We start from the raw sequence: 19,813 nt of genomic DNA on the forward strand, positions 1-19,813 counted from the left end.
GTTTGGGTCGGGGGGGGCCCGTCCGAGTGTCCGTCCGTCCGTCCGTCCGTCCGTGCGTCCCCCGCGGCGCTCACAGTCAGCTGACCCGCTCGGGCACAGGCGTCCGCGTGTCCACCGGCTCCTCGCGGGCCGGGGGCCGCGGCACGGCCACGCTGGGGGGGGGCGGGGGCGGCGGCGGCGCCGACGAGGAGGAGGAGGAGGAGGACGACGACGAGGAGGAGGAAGATGAGGAGGAGGAGGTGGAGGAAGAGGAGGCAGAGTCTTTGTGCTCGGGCTCCCCTCGGTGTTTGTAGGGCGGCGACGGCGGCAGCGGCGGCGGCGGCGGGGGCTGAGTCTTAGGGGGCTCCTTGGCGCAGCCGTCGGGGGCGGCGGGACCCCCCCTCTGCTCCGAGCAGCCGCTCAAGTCCTGGGGGGGCGGCGGCGGCGGGGGAGGGGGCGGCGGCGGGGGGGGGCGGCGGGGGCGGGGGGGGGCCGGCGCTGTCCTTGGGGCCGCTCTGGGGGGGCTCCGGCGGTGCCGGGGGGGGCGCGGGGGGAGCCCCCCGACCTTTGGGGCTCCCCTCCTTGCTGCGCCGGCCGGGGCTGCGGGCGCTGCGGGGGCCGCGGGGGCCCGGCGGGGTCGGGGGCGGCCGCGGCGTCGTCGGCGTCGTCGTGGCGGCGGCGGCGGCGCCCGAAGCCGCTCCGGCCGCCGCTCCGGCCGGTTCCACCACCACCGTCTCCCTCGTCTTCCTCTTCTTGATGGGCAGCACCGTCTCCTGCACGGCCGGGGGGGTCGCGGCCTTTTTGTCGGCGCCTCCCGGCCCCCCCGGCCCCGCCGCCCCCGCCGGTTTGCGCCCGCGTTTCTTGGGCACGGCCGGACTGTCCGGCTCGGCGCGGCGCTTGCGGCCCGGCCGCCGCGGGGCCGCGGGGGCGGCGGGGCCGGCTTGGCCCGGCGAGAAGGGCATCTTGACCAGCAGCTTCCCGGGGGGCTTCTCCAACGCCCGCTTGGCCGCCGAGCCCCCCTCGGACACGGCCGCCGCCGCTTTGGGCCGGGCGGAACCGCCGGAGCCGCCGCCGGAGCCGCTGCCCTTGGGGCGCCCCCGGCCGCGGCCGGTGCCGGGACCTTTGGGCGATTTGGGCTTCTTGGGCGGGCGCTGCTCGCGGCGGGAGGGGCTACCCCGGCCGGTCACCGTGAAGTCGAAATCGTTGGGGTCCAGCGAGGTGTCCCCCACCTTCTCGAAGTAGGCGATCAGCTCCACCTTCGAGCGGAACGCTTTTCCCTGCGGGCTGCGGACGGGGAGAAGCAGCGGTCAGCCAGCGGTCAGCAGCGGTCAGCGGCGCTCAGCCAGCGGTCAGCCAGCGCTCAGCGCCCCCCACGCCACCCCAAACCCCCTCCTGAGCCTCACTTGATCAGGTAGACGTCGTACTTGCCGGCCGAGCGGCCGGACTTGCGCTGCTTGAGCTTGCGCGTCCAGCCCTCGGGCAGCGTGGGGTCGTCGTACATGGGCCCGCGGTCGCGGATGATGGAGCGCCGCTGCTTCGGCGACGCCGACGCTTCCGGTGCCGCCGGAGCCGCCCCGGCGCCCTCCGAGCTCTCGGCCTTGCCGGCCTCGGCGGGTTCGGCCGCGGGCTGAGCGGGTTCCGGTTCTTTGCGGTCCTTCTTGGGTTTTTTGGCCTTGGGCGGCCGCTGTAGGTTCTCCTCGGGTTTGTCCTCCCTGGGGGGAGAGGGGGTGGTCAGTGGGGGGCAGTGGGGGCAGTGGGGGCAGTGGGGGGCAGTGGGGGGCAGTGGGGGCAGTGGGGGGCAGTGGGGGGCAGTGGGGGGCAGTGGGGGGCAGTGGGGTCAGTGGGGGTCAATGGGGGTCAGTGGGGGTGGTCAGTGGGGGTCAGTGGGGGGCAGCACAAGGGGGGTGGGCAGCGATGGACGCGAGGAGGGGAGGGACAGGGAAAAGGTCAGTGCTGGACACATGGACAGGGTCCTGAGGACACCTGGACACTGCACTGACCAGTGCTGGACACATGGACAGGGCCCTGAGGACACCTGGACACTGCACTGACCAGTGCTGGACACACGGACAGGGTCATGAAACTCCCTGGACACTGCACTGGTCAGTGCTGGACACACAGACAGGGTCCTGAGGACACCTGGACACTGCATTGGTCAGTCCCGGACACACAGACAGGGTCCTGAGGACACCTGGACACTGCACTGGTCAGTGCTGGACACACAGACACCAACGGACAGGGTTCTGAAACTCCCTGGACACTGCATTGGTCAGTCCCGGACACACAGACAGCGTCCTGAGGACACCTGGACACTGCACTGGTCAGTGCTGGACACATGGACAGGGCCCTCAGGACACCTGGACACTGCACTGGTCAGCGCTGGACACACAGACAGGGCCCTCAGGACACCTGGACACTGCACTGGTCAGCGCTGGACACACGGACCCGATGCATGCACGGACACGGCCCTGAGGATCCCTGGACACGGTGTGGGTCAGCACCTGACACACGGACACAGCGTGGGTCAGTGCTGGACACACGGACACAGCGCCGGTCAGTGCTGGACACACGGACACAGCGCCGGACACACGGACACGGCCTCAAGGGACGCACGGACACGGCCCTGAGGATGATCCCTGGACATGGCGTGGGTCAGCGCCGGACACACGGACACAGCGCCGGTCAGTGCTGGACACACGGACACAGCGTGGGTCAGCTCTGGACACAGCGCTGGTCAGCGCTGGACACACGGACACAGTGCTGGTCAGCGCTGGACACACGGACACAGCACCGGTCAGTGCTGGACACACGGACACAGCGTGGGTCAGCTCCGGACACACGGACACAGCGCTGGTCAGTGCCGGACACACGGACGCGGCCTCAAGGGACGCACGGACACGGCCCTGAGGATCCCTGGACACGGCGTGGGTCAGCTCTGGACACACGGACACAGCGTGGGTCAGCGCTGGACACACGGACACAGCGTGGGTCAGCTCTGGACACACGGACACAGCGTGGGTCAGCTCCGGACACAGCGCTGGTCAGCGCCGGACACACGGACACGGCGTGGGTCAGCGCCGGACAAACGGACACAGCGCCGGTCAGCGCTGGACACACGGACACAGCGCCGGTCAGCGCTGGACACACGGACACAGCGTGGGTCAGCTTTGGACACAGTGCCGGTCAGCGCCGGACACACGGACACAGCGCTGGTCAGCGCCTGACACACGGACACCGACAGACAGGGCCCTGCAACTCCCCGGACACGGCACCGGTCAGTCCTGGCCGCACAGACCCCCGACGGACAAACGGACGCCGCCGGACACACGGACACAGCCCCAGAACGGGGCGAAACGGCGCCGAATCTGCCAAAGCAGGGGATGGGTCCGGCCAGAGCCCGGACAACGAGGAGGAGCCCGGAGTGGCGGGAATGACCACAGCACTGGTCACTCCACGGCGTGGGGAGCTCGGGAATGACCACAGCACCGGTCACTCCACGGCGTGGGGAGCTTGGGAATGACCACAGCACCGGTCACTCCACGGCGTGGGGAGCTCGGGAATGACCACAGCGCCGGTCACTCCACGGCATTGGGAGCTCGGGAATGACCACAGCGCTGGTCACTCCACGGCGTTGGGAGCTCGGGAATGACCACAGCGCCGGTCACTCCACGGCGTGGGGAGCTCGGGAATGACCACAGCGCCGGTCACTCCACGGCGTGGGGAGCTCGGGAATGACCACAGCACCGGTCACTCCACGGCGTGGGGAGCTCGGGAATGACCACAGCACTGGTCACTCCACAGAGTGGGGAGCTCGGGAATGACCACAGCACCGGTCACTCCACGGCGTGGAGAGCTCGGGAATGACCACAGCGCCGGTCACTCCACGGCGTGGGGAGCTCGGGAATGACCACAGCACTGGTCACTCCACGGCATGGGGAGCTCGGGAATGACCACAGCACTGGTCACTCCACGGCATGGGGAGCTCGGGAATGACCACAGCGCCGGTCACTCCACGGCGTGGGGAGCTCGGAGCGGCCACGGAAGGGGCCGGACATCCCCAAAGAGGCGGCCGAGTGTCCGGCAGCCCCACGGAGTGACCGGCGCGGGGTGGGGTGGGGTGGGGGGCGGTCAGCGCGCGGCGACGCCGAGGACGGGCGGGATTTTGGGGAGGGGGAGGCGGCGTGGGACCCCCCCCCCGTCCTCGGTGCCGCCGGCGTGGGGGTCCCGTCCTGGCGAGGAAACACAGACAAGTGAGGCTGGGGGAGGGGCGGGACCCCCGCTGTGGGGGTGGGGAGGGGGCTGCAACCCTCCCCCCACCCCCCAAGACCCCCCCCATGGTTTATCCCCACGCCCCCAGACCCATTTATTGAGGGGGGGGTCCCGTCTCGGGGTTAAAAGTCGCAAAAACGGCGACAAAAAAATTCGGGAAGGGGCGCGGGATGAGGGGTGACCCCCCCAGGGACCCCCCACCACCGGGGGCTTCAGCCGAATTTTGGGTTATTCCAGGGAAATTTGGGCAATTCCGGCGGAATTTGGGGAATTTCGGGGCGATTGGTGCAAATTCCAGGCGGGATTTGGGGGAATTTCGGGGGTGAACCCAACGCGGGCGTTTTTGGGGGAATTTGAGGCGTTTTTTGGGAGCAGCGTTTGGGGCAATTCTGGGATATTTTGGGGCTCAGCACGGCTGCTGTATTTTGAGGGAATTTGGGGTGTTTTGGGGTAAATGGGGGAGTTTGGGGGCGCTGCACGAGAGCAGCAATTTGGGGAAATTTGGGGGATTTTTGGGTAAATGGAGGGTTTGGGGCGTGCAGCACGGGCAGCACTTTGGGGCAATTTTGGGTATTTTGGGGTGACGCACGAGCACAAAATTTTGGGGCAATTTCGGGGATTTTAGGGTAAATTTGGGGGATTTGGGACACGGCGTGAGCAGCGGTTTGGGGCAATTTTGTCAATTTTGGGGCGCAGCATTTTGGGATAACTCGGGGGGTTTGGGGGGCGCAGCGTGAGAAGCAGTTTGGGGCATTTTCAGCAATTTGGGGGCGCAGGAATTTGGGGCGCCAGGGGCAGTTTTGGGGTGCAGCATTTTGGGGAAATTCAGGGTATTTTGGGGATAATTTTGGGGCACCACGTGAGCGCGGCAGTTCGGGGCAAAATTTGGGTATTTCGGGGCGCGGCGCGAGCGTAACATTTTGGGGTGACCCGGGGGGTTTTGGGGTGAGCCGGGGGGGTTTTGGGGTGACTTCGGGGGGGATTTGGGGTGATTTCGGGGGGGGGTCAGGATAACTCAGGGAGTTACGGGGTATCTCGGGGTGAGGGGTGCGAGGAGGGGGTTTGGGGTAACTCTGGGAATTGGGGGTGACCCGGGGGGTTTCGGGGTGACTCGGGGGGGTTTTGGGTGACTTCGGGGGGGGTTTTGGGGTGATTTCGGGAGGGGGTCAGGATAACTCAGGGAGTTACGGGGTATCTCGGGGTGGGGGGGGGGTTTGGGGTAACTCTGGGAATTGGGGGTGACCCGGGGGGTTTCGGGGTGACTCGGGGAGGGTCTGGGGGTGCCTCGGGGTGGGATTTGGGGGTGCCCCGGGGGGGTTTTGGGGCGGTTTTTGGGGTGACTGGCGGCGCTCGGCGCGCGCGGGACGGGCTGGGGGGTGTGTCCCCTGATGGGGGGGGGGGTCCCCTCATGGCGGGTCCCTCTCAGCTTTGAGGGGAGGGGTCCCCATCTCCCACCAACACCGAGGTGGAAACAGAAAACGACGAACTTGGAGAGGGGGGGGGGTCCCCAAAATTTCGGGCGGGGTGGTGGGGAGGGATGTGAGGTGGGGGGGGGGGGCCGCATTTGGAGGCACGGTGAAGGTTCGGGGGAAGGTGGGGGGTCCCCCCCAGAGTCCCAGGACGGCGCGGAAAGGCTTGGGGGGGTCCCACGCAGGGGTCCCCAAAGCGGGGGGGCCCTTCCCGCCCGCCGGGGGGGCCGCGGCCGCTCGTGACGCACTCGCGGCTCTCCCGGCGCCCCCCCCCAGCCCTCACACACACACCCCCCCCTCCCCGCCCGCCATTCCCGGTTCCCGCCCGGCCCGTGAGGGGAAGGAAAGGGGTGAAGAGAGGGGGGGGGGGGGTGGGGTGGGGGGGGGGGGGCGTGAGGGAGAGGAGGAGGAGGGGGGGGGGGGTCTCGAGCGCGCGCGCGCGCGCGCGGGGCGACGCCCCCCCTCACCCCCCCCCACCTCACAGCCCTCCGTTTCTCCTCACAGCCTTCCCCGACACCCGCCGCGGCCCCCCCCCCGGCCCCGCCGCCCCCTCCTCACTCACAGCCGCCCCTCGTCGCCGCTCGGCGCCGCCGCCGCCATTTTCTTCGCAGCGAAGAACCCGCGGGGGGGGGGGGGGGGGAAGCTGAGGGGGGGGGCCGAGGGGGGGGGGCGGGAGGGGGGGGGGGGCGGCCCGGACCGAGCGGCGACGGGAACCCGGAGCGGCGCTGGCCCCGCCCCTCCGCCCGGCGCTCATTGGCCGGGCGCCCCGTCGCTCAAGGCGTCGGCGCGCGGCGATTGGGCGGCGGGGCCGCCCTCCGGGGGCGGGGCCGGGGCGCTCGCGCCGGGCCGTTGGAATTGGCGGGAAGCGCTGTCAGTTACGGGGGGCGGGGCCGGCGGAGCGCGCGCGGCCGCTCATTGGGCCCCGCGCCGGGACGCAGCGCGCTGATTGGCTCAGGGAGGCGTCGGTCAAGCGCCGGCGGAGGGGGCGTGGCCTGGGCCCCCCCCGCGCTGCGAAGGGTTTGAAATCCAACGGCCGTAACGGTCCGCGAGGCCACGCCCCCTCCTGGCCACGCCCCCCGGCCACGCCCCGCCCGCCCCGGGTCCCACTGCCCCAGTACGGGGACAACTGGGACCAGTATGGGATAACTGGGACCAGTGTGGGACAACTGGGACCAGTGTGGGACAACTGGGACCAGTACGGGGGCAACTGGGACCAGTATGGGATAACTGGGACCAGTGTGGGATAACTGGGACCAGTATGGGGACAGCAGGGACCAGTACGGGGACAACTGGGACCAGTGTGGGATAACTGGGACCAGTGTGGGGACAACTGGGACCAGTATGGAATAACTGGGACCAGTGTGGGGCAACTGGGACCAGTGTGGGGACAGCAGGGACCAGTACGGGGGCAACTGGGACCAGTGTGGGGCAACTGGGACCAGTGTGGGGCAACTGGGACCAGTGTGGGATAACTGGGACCAGTGTGGGGCAACTGGGACCAGTGTGGGATAACTGGGACCAGTATGGGGACAACTGGGACCAGTGTGGGGACAGCGGGGACCAGTGTGGGGCAACTGGGACCAGTATGGGGAGAACTGGGACCAGTGTGGGGACAACTGGGACCAGTACGGGGCCAACTGGGACCAGTGTGGGACAACTGGGACCAGTACGGGGGCAACTGGGACCAGTGTGGGATAACTGGGACCAGTATGGGGACAACTGGGACCAGTGTGGGGACAGCGGGGACCAGTGTGGAGCAACTGAGACCAGTATGGGGAGAACTGGGACCAGTATGGGGCAACTGGGACCAGTATGGGGAGAACTGGGACCAGTGTGGGGCAACTGGGACCAGTATGGGGACAACTGGGACCAGTGTGGGGCAACTGGGACCAGTATGGGATAACTGGGACCAGTGTGGGACAACTGGGACCAGTGTGGGACAGCTGGGACCAGTACGGGGGCAACTGGGACCAGTGTGGAGCAACTGGGACCAGTGTGGGACAACTGGGACCAGTATGGGGCAACTGGGACCAGTGTGGGACAACTGGGACCAGTGTGGGGACAGCAGGGACCAGTACGGGACCAGTCCGGGCATCACGGGCCCCAATACAGGACCAGTATGGGCTCTGCACCCCCAGTAAAGCACCAGTATGGAGATGGTGACCCCAGTATGGGGATGGTGACCCCAGTATGGGATGGTGACCCCAGTATGGGATGGGGGATGGTGACCCCAGTCCGGGGATGGTGACCCCCAGTATGGGATGGTGACCCCAGTATGGGGATGGTGACCCCAGTATGGGGGATGGTGACCCCAGTATGGGATGGTGACCCCAGTATGGGGATGGTGACCCCAGTATGGGATGGTGACCCCAGTATGGGGATGGTGACCCCAGTATGGGGGATGGTGACCCCAGTATGGGATGGTGACCCCAGTATGGGGGATGGTGACCCCAGTATGGGATGGTGACCCCCAGTATGGGGATGGTGACCCCAGTATGGAGATGGTGACCCCAGTATGGGGATGGTGACCCCAGTATGGGATGGTGACCCCAGTATGGGGATGGTGACCCCAGTATGGGGATGGTGACCCCAGTATGGGGATGGTGACCCCAGTATGGGATGGTGACCCCAGTATGGGGGATGGTGACCCCCAGTCCGGTCCCTGGGGGGGGGATGGGGGCCGGGTGCTCCCCCCGGCCCGGAGATGAGCGGGGATGGAGCGTTAATCCCCCCTCCCCCCCTCCCCCTCCCCCTCCCCCACCCCCTCCCCCTCCCGACCCCCCCCGGAACAACCCCACCCCCCCCCGACCCCCTCCCCAATATGAGTCAACCCAACCCCCCCCGACCCCCCCAAACCCCTCCCCACCCTGGGACACCCCCAAACCCCCCCCCGGACCCCCCCTATGGACCCCTCCCCCCTTTTTTTCCACCCCACCCCCTCCCATTTGGGGGGGGGGGGTCCCGCCCCTCCCCTCCCCTCCCCTCCCCCCCCGGATCGGGGCCACCTCCGGGGGGATTTTCCCTAATCCCGACCATCCGTGACCCCCCCGGGATTAGGGGGGCACCTGGGGGGGTCCCCAGAGGGACCCTGGGACATGTAGTCCCCCCAAGACCCCCAAAAGCCCCCCCGGGACCACCTAAAACCCCCCCGGGACCCCCCAAATCCAGGGGAGAAACCGGGGGGGCTCCGGGGGCGTTTGGGGGGAGGGTCTGGGGGGTTTTGGGGTACGGGGGGGGGGTCTCGGGAGGAGTTTTGGGGATGGGGAAGGTTTGGGGTTAAAATTTGGGGTCCCAGGGAGCGTTTGAAGGCTCCAGTTAAAATCCCAATAAAATTTTGATGTGAGGGGGGGTCCCAGGGAGGTTTTGGGGTCCAATTTGGAGTCCCGGGGAAATTTGGGGGATCCCAAGGAGCTTTTGGGGTCTAATTTAGGATTTCACCGAGTTTTGGGGTTCAAATTTAGGATCCTGAGGAGCTTTTGGGGTCCAATTTAGAATCTCACTGAGTTTTTGGGGTCCAGTTTATGATCTCACCGAGTTTTGGGGTCAAATTTAGGATCCCATTGAATTTTTTGGGGTCCAATTTAGAATCTCACAGAATTTTTTGGGTCCAATTTAGGATCCTGAGGAGCTTTTGGGGTCCAATTTAGGACCCCGAGGAGCTTTTGGGGTCCAGTTTAGGTTCCCACCAATCTTTTACCCCCCGATTTTGCCCCCCAAGACCCTCCCACTCTCCAATTCCCCCCCCCCAAAACCCCCCAACCCCTCCCTGCCCCCCGGGGGTATTTCAGGACCCCCCACCCCCCACCCCCCTCATTCCACCAGCACCCAATTAAACCCTTTTAGCACACGGGGGGGGGTCTGAAACCCCCTGATCCCCCCCCCAACCCCGCTAATCAGGGCTCGGGGGTGATTAAGACCCCCCAAAAGCCGCTTGCCGGGTGCCTAAGCCCAGCTTGGCCACCACCGGCCCCGGGATGAGCCGGGCTCAGCCGCTCTTTTCCTCCTGAGCCCCGATTATTCCCAGGGGGGGTGGGGTGGGAGCAGTGAGGAGGGGGGGTCCCATCCCACCCACCCCCCTCCCTATAAAAAATCCACCCCAGCGCCCCCCGCCCGCCCCTCATCATCATCATCGCCGCCATGCAGAGACCACGGGAGATGCGCGACGACCTCCCCGAGGATTTCTACATCCCCATGAACCTGGAGACCACCAACCTGACGGCTCTCAGCCCGTTCCTGGTGCCCCAAACCCACCTGGGCAGCCCCGGCATCTTCAAGGCCATGGCGGCCTTCATGTTCCTCCTCATCATCCTCGGCGTGCCCATCAACGCGCTGACCGTGGCCTGCACGGCCAAGTACAAGAAGCTGAGGTCGCACCTCAACTACATCCTGGTCAACCTGGCGGTGGCCAACCTGCTGGTGGTGTGCGTGGGCTCCACCACCGCCTTCTACAGCTTCTCCCAGATGTATTTCGCCCTGGGGCCCTTGGCCTGCAAGATCGAGGGGTTCGCCGCCACGCTGGGGGGTGAGGGGATGTGGGGAGGGGGGGTGGGGGGGTGGGGGGGTGGGGGGTTTGGGTGTGGGGTCATTGGGTCTGGGGTCATTGGGTCTGGGGGTGTTGGGGGTGGGGGTGTTGGGGGTGGTGGGTGTGGGGGTGTTGGGGGTGTTGGGTCTGGGGTCGTTGGGTCTGGGGGTGTTTGGGTCTGGGGGTGTTTGGGTGTGGAGGTGTTTGGGTGTGGGGGTGTTGGGTCTGGGGGTGTTGGGTCTGGGGGTGTTGGGTGTGGAGGTGTTTGGGTCTGGGGGTGTTGGGTCTGGGGGTGTTTGGGTCTGAGGGTTTTGGGTCTGGGGGTGTTGGGTCTGGGGGTGTTTGGGGGTGTTTGGGGTCGTTGGGTCTGGAGGTGTTTGGGTCTGGGGGTGTTTGGGTCTGGGGGTGTTTGGGGGTCTGGGGGTTTTGGGTCTGGGGTTGTTGGGTCTGGGAGGTTTGGGTCTGGGGGTGTTTGGGTCTGGGGGTGTTTGGGGGTCTGGGGGTTTTGGGTCTGGGGGTGTTTGGGTCTGGGGGTGTTTGGGTCTGGGGGTTTTGGGTCTGGGGTTGTTGGGTCTGGGGGGTTTTGGGTCTGGGGGTGTTTGGGTCTGGGGGTGTTTGGGTCTGGGGGTTTTGGGTCTGGGGGTGTTGGGGGTGGGGTTGTTGGGTCTGGGGGTTTTGGGTCTGGGGGTGGTGGGTCTGGGGGTGTTTGGGTCTGGGGGTTTTGGGTCTGGGGGTGTTTGGGTCTGGGGGTTTTGGGTCTGGGGGTGTTGGGTCTGGGGGTGTTTGGGTCTGGAGGTGTTGGGTGTGGGACATGTGGGGCAGGAGGTCACCATGGGTCTGGGGGTGTTTGGGGGTCTGGGGGTTTTGGGTCTGGGGTTGTTGGGTCTGGGGGGTTTTGGGTCTGGGGGTGTTTGGGTCTGGGGGTGTTTGGGTCTGGGGGTTTTGGGTCTGGGGGTGTTTGGGTCTGGGGGTGTTTGGGGGTCTGGGGGTGTTTGGGTCTGGGGGTGTTTGGGTCTGGGGTCATTGGGTCTGGGGGTGTTTGGTCTGGGGGTTTTGGGTCTGGGGGTGTTGGGTCTGGGGTTGTTGGGTCTGGGGGTGTTTGGGTCTGGGGTCGTTGGGTGTGGGGGTTTTGGGTCTGGGGGTGTTTGGTGTGGGACATTTGGGGCAGGAGGTCACTGGGGCCATGGGCACAGCTGGCCGGGTGTGGGGACATCGGGGACATCGGAGAGTGAGGGACACTGGACAGAGGGACAGGGGGACACGAGGACACCGTGGGGACACTGTGGGGACACTGTGGGGACATTGTGGGGACACCATGGGGACACCATGGGGACACAAGGACACCATGGGGACACTGTGGGGACACCGTGGGGACACCATGGGGACACTGTGGGGACATTGTGGGGACACCATGGGGACACCATGGGGACACAAGGACACCATGGGGACACTGTGGGGACACCGTGGGGACACCATGGGGACACTGTGGGGACACTGGGGGGACACCATGGGGACACCATGGGGACACGAGGACACCGTGGGGACACTGTGGGGACACTGTGGGGACACCGTGGGGACACCGTGACAGTGGCATGGGGCAGTGTCCTTGTGGTCACTGGCATGGTGGCCATGGTGTCACCGGTGTCCCCTGTCCCCAGGGATGGTGTCCCTCTGGTCCCTGGCCGTGGTGGCCGTGGTGGCCATGGTGGCCATGGTGTCATGGTGTCCCCTGTCCCCAGGGATGGTGTCCCTGGCCATGGTGGCCATGGTGGCCATGGTGTCACCGGTGTCCCCTGTCCCCAGGGATGGTGTCCCTCTGGTCCCTGGCCATGGTGGCCATGGTGGCCATGGTGTCATGGTGTCCCCTGTCCCCAGGGATGGTGTCCCTGGCCGTGGTGGCCATGGTGGCCATGGTGTCATGGTGTCCCCTGTCCCCAGGGATGGTGTCCCTGGCCATGGTGGCCATGGTGGCCATGGTGTCATGGTGTCCCCTGTCCCCAGGGATGGTGTCCCTCTGGTCCCTGGCCATGGTGGCCATGGTGGCCATGGTGTCACCGGTGTCCCCTGTCCCCAGGGATGGTGTCCCTCTGGTCCCTGGCCGTGGTGGCCTTCGAGCGGTTCCTGGTCATCTGCAAGCCCCTGGGCAACTTCACCTTCCGCGGCAGCCACGCGGTGCTGGGCTGTGCCATCACCTGGATCTTCGGCCTCATCGCCTCCGTGCCCCCCCTCTTCGGCTGGAGCAGGTCTGGGGAGGGGTCTGGGGGTCCCGGGGGGGGTCAGGGGTCTCTGGGGGTCCCAGGTGGGTCCGGGGGTCCCGCAGCCCTGCGAGCCCCCCTCAGCCCCCTCCCCAAAACCCACCCCCCCCGGAGTGCCCGGAATTGTCGGGGATTTGGGGATTTTGGGAATCCCGGGGGAATTCGCTGATCCCGGGGGCGGTTCGGGGGTCCCGGGGGAGGTTCGGGGGTCCCGGGCTGACTTCGGGGGTCCCGTGGCTGTGCCCACCCCCCGTGCCCCCTCCCCAGATCCATCCCCGAGGGGCTGAGGAGCTCCCGAACTCGGGCGGGGGTCGCGGGAATTTTCGGGAATTTATTGAGCCCGGGAGCGGTTCGGGGATGTCGGGGGTCCCGGGGGCAGCTCGGGGATTTCGGGGGGCAGCTCGGGGATTTCGGGGGGAAGTTCGGGGGTCCCGTGGGAGGTTCGGGGGTCCCATGGCTGTGCCCACCCCCCACGCCCCCTCCCCAGATCCATCCCCGAGGGTCTGAGGAGCTCCCGAACTCGGGCGGGGGTCGCGGGAATTGTCGGGAATTTATTGAGCTCGGGGAATTCGCCGATGCCGGGGCCGGTCCGGGGGTCCCGGGGAGGGTCCGGGGGTCCCGGGGGGAGGTCCGGGGGTCCCGGGGGCGGCTCGGTGACCCCCACCCGTGGCCCCCTCCCCAGGTACATCCCCGAGGGGCTGCAGTGCTCGTGCGGCCCGGACTGGTACACGACGGACAATAAATGGAACAACGAATCCTACGTGATTTTCCTCTTCTGCTTCTGCTTCGGGTTCCCCCTCACCGTCATCATCTTCTCCTACGGGCGGCTGCTGCTCACCCTGCGCGCGGTGAGGGGGTTCGGGGGGGTCCTGAGGGGGTTTGGGGGGTCCCGGGGGGGGGTTTGGGGGGATTTTGGGGGTCCCGGGGGGATCAGGGGAGCGCAGGGTCCCGATCGGGATCGTCTCCTACGGGCGGCTGCTGCTCACCCCGGGTGCGGTGAGGGGTTTGGGGGGTCCCGGGGGGTTTTTGGGGGGTCCCGGGGGGTTTTTGGGGAGTCTCTGGGGGTCCTGGGGTTCCCTGGGAGGGGTCCTGGGGGTCTCGGGTTATTTGGGGCGCACACCCCCCCATACCTGACCCCACACACCCCACACCCGACCCCATATCCCCCATATCTGACCCCACACCCAACATCACACCCCTACATCTGATCCCATATCCCCCATATCTCACCCCACACCCCCCATACCTTACCCCCCACACCCGACCCCATATCCTCCAACCACACCCGACCCCACACACCCCATACCCGACCCCATATCCCCATATCTGACCCCATATCTCCATACCTGACCCCATATCCCCCATATCTGACCCCATATCCCCCATACCTGACCCCATATCTCCATATCTGACCCCATATCCCCATATCTGACCCCATATCCCCCATACCCGACCCCATATCCCCATATCTGACCCCATATCTCCATATCTCACCCCATATCCCCCACCCCCGACCCCATATCCCCCATATTTCACCCCACACCCCCCATATCTGACCCCATATCCCCATATCTGACCCCACACCCCCCATATCTGACCCCATATCCCCCATGTCTGACCCCATATCCCCATATCTGACCCCACACCCCCCATATCTGACCCCATATCCCCCATACCTGACCCCATATCCCCATATCTGACCCCATATCCCCCATATCTGACCCCATATCCCCATACCTGACCCCATATCCCCCACCCCCGACCCCACTCCCGTCGCCCCACGGCGCCCCACAGGTGGCCAAGCAGCAGGAGCAGTCGGCCACCACGCAGAAGGCGGAGCGGGAGGTGACCAAGATGGTGGTGGTGATGGTTTTGGGGTTCCTGGTGTGCTGGCTGCCCTACTGCGCCTTCGCCCTGTGGGTGGTGACCCACCGCGGCCACCCCTTCGATGTGGGGCTGGCCTCCATCCCCTCCGTCTTCTCCAAGGCCTCCACCGTCTACAACCCCGTCATTTACGTCTTCATGAACAAACAGGTGCGGGCAGGGGGCTGGGGGGGGATTTGGGGACAGTGGGGACAGGGGGGGCTGGGGGGTGGATTTGGGGACAGGGGGGATTTGGGGACAGAGGGGCAGTGGGGGCTGGGGGAGGATTTGGGGACAGTGGGGACTGTGGGGGCTGTGGGGTGGATTTGGGGACAATGGGGACAGTGGGGGCTGTGGGGCGGATTTGGGGACGGGGGGGATTTGGGGACAGTGGGGCAGTGGGGGTGATGGGGACAGTGGGGCAGTGGGGGTGATGGGGGTGATGGGGACAGTGGGGCGGATTTGGGGACAGGGGGGATTTGGGGACAGTGGGGACAGGGGGACAGTGGGGGCTGTGGGGCAGGGGGGCAGATTTGGGGACAGGGGGGATTTGGGGACAGTGGGGACAGTGGGGGGGATGGAGGTCATGGGGACAATGGGGACAGTGGGGCAGTGGGGATAATGGAAGTGTTGCTGTGGGTCTGGGGTCCCGCTGTGGGTCTGGGGTCTCTCAGTGGGTCTGGGGTCTCTCTGTGGGTCTGGGGCGGTCGCTATGGGTCCCGCCGTGGGTCTGGGGTCTGTCTGTGGGTCTGGGGTCTCTCTGTGGGTCTGGGGCGGTCGCTATGGGTCCCGCCGTGGGTCTGGGGTCTGTCTGTGGGTCTGGGGTCTCTCAGTGGGTCTGGGGCTGTTCCTATGGGTCCTGCAGTGGGTCTGGGGTCTCTCAGTGGGTCTGGGGTCCCGCAGTGGGTCTGGGGCGGTCGCTATGGGTCCCGCCGTGGGTCTGGGGTCTCTCAGTGGGTCTGGGGTCTCTCTGTGGGTCTGGGGTCCGCACTGACGCCCCCTCCCCACAGTTCCGCTCCTGCATGCTCAAGCTCGTGTTCTGTGGCCGGAGCCCCTTTGGGGACGATGATGACGTGTCCGGCTCGTCCCAGGCCACTCAGGTGTCCTCGGTGTCCTCCAGCCAGGTGTCCCCGGCCTAGGGCCTGCCCCATAGCGGCCCTGCCCCATAGCAGAGCTGATCCGCAGTGGGGCTGCCCCATAGCGGGGCTGAGCCACAGCAGGAGCTGCCCCATAGCGGGGCTGAGCCGCAGCAGGAGCTGCCCCATAGCGGCCCTGCCCCATAGCGGGGCTGAGCCACAGTGGGGCTGCCCCATAGCGGGGCTGAGCCACAGTGGGGCTGCCCCATAGCAGGGCTGAGCCACAGCAGGAGCTGCCCCATAGCGGCCCTGCCCCATAGCGGGGCTGAGCCACAGTGGGGCTGCCCCATAGCGGGGCTGAGCCACAGTGGGGCTGCCCCATAGCAGGGCTGAGCCACAGCAGGAGCTGCCCCATAGCGGGGCTGCCCTATAGCGGGGCTGAGCCACAGCAGGAGCTGCCCCATAGCGGGGCTGCCCCATAGCGGGGCTGCCCCATAGCAGAGCTGATCCACAGTGGGGCTGCCCCATAGCAGGGGCTGCCCCATAGCGGGGCTGATCCACAGTGGGGCTGCCCCATAGCGGCCCTGCCCCATAGCAGGGCTGAGCCACGGCGGGGCTGCCCCATAGCGGGGTGGACCCGTAGCAGGAGCTGCCCCATAGCAGAGCTGCCCCATGGCTCTACCCCATGGCTCTACCCCATGGCTCTGCCCCATGGCTCTGCCCCGCGGTGCGGCTGCCCCATAGCAGAGCTGCCCCATGGCTCTGCCCCATGGCAGCTCTGCCCCACGGCTGTGCCCTATATGGGGCTCAGCCTCACAGTTCTGCCCCATGGAAAGCTCTGCCCCATGGAAAGCTCTGCCCCACGGCTCTGCCCCACATCAGGCTCTGCCCCACGGCTCTGCCCCATGGAAAGCTCTGCCCCATGGTGGTTCTGCCCCACGGCGACGCTGCCCCACAGCTTTGCTCTACGGAGGCTCAGCCCCACACCGGGCTCTGCCCCACGGCAGCTCTGCCCCCCCTGCCCGCTGTGGGGCAGCCCCACGGCTCCGTTGTACATAAACCCCCCCCCCCCCCCGCATTAAACACTGGAGACGCAGCCGCTGCCTCTGCTTTGGGGGCCGCCCCACAAGTGCCCCACAAGTGCCCCACAAGTACCCCCAGACCCACAGGTACCGCCCCAATGCCCCACAAGTGCCTTCACACTGCCCCCCAAGTGCCCCCCAGCCCCACAAGTGCCCTCCGAGTGCCCCACAAGAACCCCACCGGTGTCCTCGCAGTGCCCCCAGCCCCACAAGTGCCCCACAAGTGCCCCACAAGTGCCCCACACGCGCCCCACAAGTGTCCTCGCATTAACCCCATACCCCCAAGTGCCGCCGTAGTGCCCCCAGCCCCACACGCACCCCATAAGAGCCCCAAAAATGCCCCCAAAATGCCCCCGAAATGCCAAAAAATTACCCCCGAAATGCCCGAAAATGCCCCCGAAATGCCCGAAAATGCCCCCGAAGTGCCCCAAACGCCCCGCGGTGCCCCCCAAGTGCCCCCGCCGTGCCCCCCAAGTGCCCCGCAGTGGGGCGCGCGGCCGAGTTCTGCCAGTAGTGAGCTTTTCTTTTTTCCCAGGAAAAAGTTCAGAACTAGCGGAATTCCGGCCGCACGGCCCGGGGGGACACGCGGGGACACCCCGGGGACACCCTGGGGACACCCCCGGGGACACCCCCGGCTCCCGTGGGACCCCTTGGTGGCCCCACTGTGACCCACAGCACCCAATGGTGCCCCATAGAGGCTCGTGGTGGCCCCAAATCAGCCCCAAATCAGCCCTTGGTGGCCCCAAAACAGCCCCTGGTGGCCCTTGGTGGCCCCAAATCAGCCCCTGGTGGCCCTTGGTGGCCCCACAGAGCCCCCCCGGAGCCCCCAACCCCCGCCCCACAGAGCCCCCCCAGCACTTACCGGCGCCCCCCGGAATTGGGGGGGAGAGATGGGGGGTGGAGGGCACCGCCCGCCCCCTTTTCCCTCAATTTGGGGGGCTCCGAGTGCCCCCCGACCCAATTCCGCCCCCCTGGAACCCGCGGGTCCCTCCAGGGATGAGCCGGACTCGTCAAAACCTCCCCAGGGAGCCCCGGAACGGCCCCAAAACCGCTCGGAACGACCCCAAAACCGCTCGGAACGACCCCAAAATTCCTCAGAACCTCCCCCAGAACCCCCCAGAAAACCCCGGAGTCGCCCAGAGACCCCTGGAACGGCCCCAAAACTGCTCGGAACGGCCCCAAAATTCCTCAGAATGACCCCAAAAATCCGCGGAATGACCCCAAAATTCCTCAGAACCTCCCCCAGAACCCCCCAGAAAACCCCGGAGCCCCCCAGAGACCCCTGGAACGGCCCCAAAACCTCTCAGAACGACCCCAAAAACTCTCAGAATGACCCCAAAACCCCTCAGATCCTCCCTCAGAGCCCCCCAGAGAACCCCGGAGCCCCCCGGGGACCCCTGGAACGGCCCCAAAACTGCTCGGAACGACCCCAAAATTCCTCAGAACGGCCCCAAAACCGCTCAGAACGGCCCCAAAATTCCTCAGAACGGCCCCAAAACCGCTGGGAACGACCCCGAAATTCCTCAGAACGTCCCTAAAGTCCCTCAGAACGACCCCAAAATTCCTCAGAACCGCCCCAAAACCGCTCGGAACGACCCCAAAATTCCTCGGAACGACCCCAACCCCCCCCAGACCCTCCCCAGAGCCCCCCGGAACCCTCCAGACCCCCCCAAAATCCCTTCAGAACCTCCCCAGACCCTTCCAGAACCGCTCCCAAACCTCTCAGAACCGCCCCAAAACCCCCGAGCCCCGACCCCTGACAGCCCCCTCCCCAAAAAAACCCTCCCCAGCTCCCCCCCGGAGCCCCCCGGAGCCCCCCGGAGCCCCCCAACTTCTCTCTCCGCCGCTCCGCGCCCCCTTTTCCCCGGGGGGGGATTAAAATTTCCGTGTCCCCCCCTAATCGGACTCCCCCGGGGCGACCCGAAAATCCCGGGATTAGGGGGGGAGGGGGCGTGGGGGGAGGGGGGGCAGCTCCGGGTCCCCCCCCGGGGTGGGGGGAGGGGATTAAGGTCAATCCTGGGGGGCCTTTCTGGGGTGACCCCCCCCCATTCCCCCTCCCCCTCCGAGGAGCGCCCCCCAACCCCCGGGACCCCCCCCAGGACCCCCGATGGGTGCGGAAAAAGGGGGGGGGACACCCCAGGACCCCCAATGGGCGCCCCCCGCCCCTCGTTAATCCGCTCCGGGTTAATTGCTAATTAGGGCTGGGGTTATTTTGGGGGGCTCCCCCCGTGCCCCACTTGGCCCCGAGCCGGAGCCCCCCGTGATGTAACGCGGCCTCGTGACCCCGATCCGCGGGTCCGGGGGGGGGTCTGACCCCCAAATGTGGGTCAGGAGAGAACCCCGAGCCCGCGATGTGGGGCAGAGCCCCCGATGTGGGGCAGGACCCCCAAATGTGGGTCAGGAGAGAGCCCCGACCCCTCGATGTGGGGCAGGACCCCCGATGTGGGTCAGGAGAGAACTCCGAGCCCGCGATGTGGGGCAGGACCCCCCGATGTGGGTCAGAACCCCCCGAAGTGGGGCAGGACCCCCAAATGTGGGTCAGGAGAGAGCCCCGACCCCTCGATGTGGGGCAGGACCCCCGATGTGGGTCAGAACCCCCCGATGTGGGTCAGAACCCCCCGAAGTGGGGCAGGACCCCCAAATGTGGGTCAGGAGAGAGCCCCGACCCCTCGATGTGGGGCAGGACCCCCGATGTGGGTCAGGACCCCCCGAAGTGGGGCAGGAGAGAGCCCCGACCCCCCTAATTGGGGCAGGAGGGGGTCAGAGCCCTGCTATGGGGCGGGAAGAGGGTCAGGACCCCGATGTGGGGCAGGAGGGATCCAGGACCCAGAATTTTGTGGGGCGGGGAGAGCCAGGACCCCCCGATGTGGGGCAGAGCTCTGATGTGGGTCAGGACCCCCCGATATGGAGCAGGACCCCCGATGTGGGTCAGGACCCCCCGATGTGGGGCAGAGCTCTGATGTGGGTCAGGACCCCCCGATGTGGGGCAGAGCTCTGATGTGGGTCAGGACCCCCCGATGTGGGTCAGGACCCCCGATGTGGGTCAGGACCCCCCGATGTGGGGCGGGGTGTGCTGGGAGCCCCCGGTGTGGGGCAGGAAGGGGTCCCAGCCCTGCTATGGGGCAGGAAGGGGGTCGGGACCCCGATGTGGGGCAAAAAGGGGGGGTCAGGACCCCGCTATGGGGCAGGACCCCGATGTGGGGCAGGACCCCGATGTGGGGCAGGGTCTCACACCCCGGGGGGGGCAGCGCTGCTCCTGGGGGGTCTCAGCCCCACACTTGGGGGTCCCGGGGGGTCT

At 67.0% G+C, this 19,813-nt stretch overlaps 2 protein-coding genes across 2 annotated transcripts; one reads left to right on the top strand and one right to left on the bottom strand.

Moving 5' to 3' along the window:
• Positions 1–6,340, bottom strand: MECP2 (methyl-CpG binding protein 2). The gene is given in 4 exon segments (XM_058861627.1): positions 1–422; positions 424–1,263; positions 1,383–1,691; positions 6,280–6,340. Coding segments are annotated over 4 exon segments (1,533 nt in total). The 5' UTR covers positions 6,318–6,340; the 3' UTR covers positions 1–76.
• A 3,514-nt stretch (positions 6,341–9,854) lies between these two features.
• LOC131591082 (blue-sensitive opsin) lies at positions 9,855–15,496 on the top strand. The gene is made up of 5 exons (XM_058861527.1): positions 9,855–10,239; positions 12,314–12,482; positions 13,177–13,342; positions 14,289–14,528; positions 15,368–15,496. The coding sequence occupies exons 1-5, from the start codon at positions 9,855–9,857 to the stop codon at positions 15,494–15,496; spliced, it is 1,089 nt and encodes a 362-aa protein (XP_058717510.1).
• The last annotated feature ends 4,317 nt before the right edge of the window (positions 15,497–19,813 follow it).

Source organism: Poecile atricapillus, chromosome 37 (genome assembly GCF_030490865.1).
Source record: "Poecile atricapillus isolate bPoeAtr1 chromosome 37, bPoeAtr1.hap1, whole genome shotgun sequence".
Taxonomy (NCBI): Eukaryota; Metazoa; Chordata; class Aves; order Passeriformes; family Paridae; genus Poecile; species Poecile atricapillus.

Coding starts and splice junctions, on each gene's coding strand:
- LOC131591082 (XM_058861527.1), top strand. CDS start 9,855: ATGCAGAGACCACGGGAGATGCGCGACGACCTCCCCGAGGATTTCTAC. Junction 10,240..12,313: donor GTTCGCCGCCACGCTGGGGG/GTGAGGGGATGT, acceptor CCCTGTCCCCAG/GGATGGTGTCCCTCTGGTCC. Junction 12,483..13,176: donor CCCCTCTTCGGCTGGAGCAG/GTCTGGGGAGGG, acceptor CCCCCTCCCCAG/GTACATCCCCGAGGGGCTGC.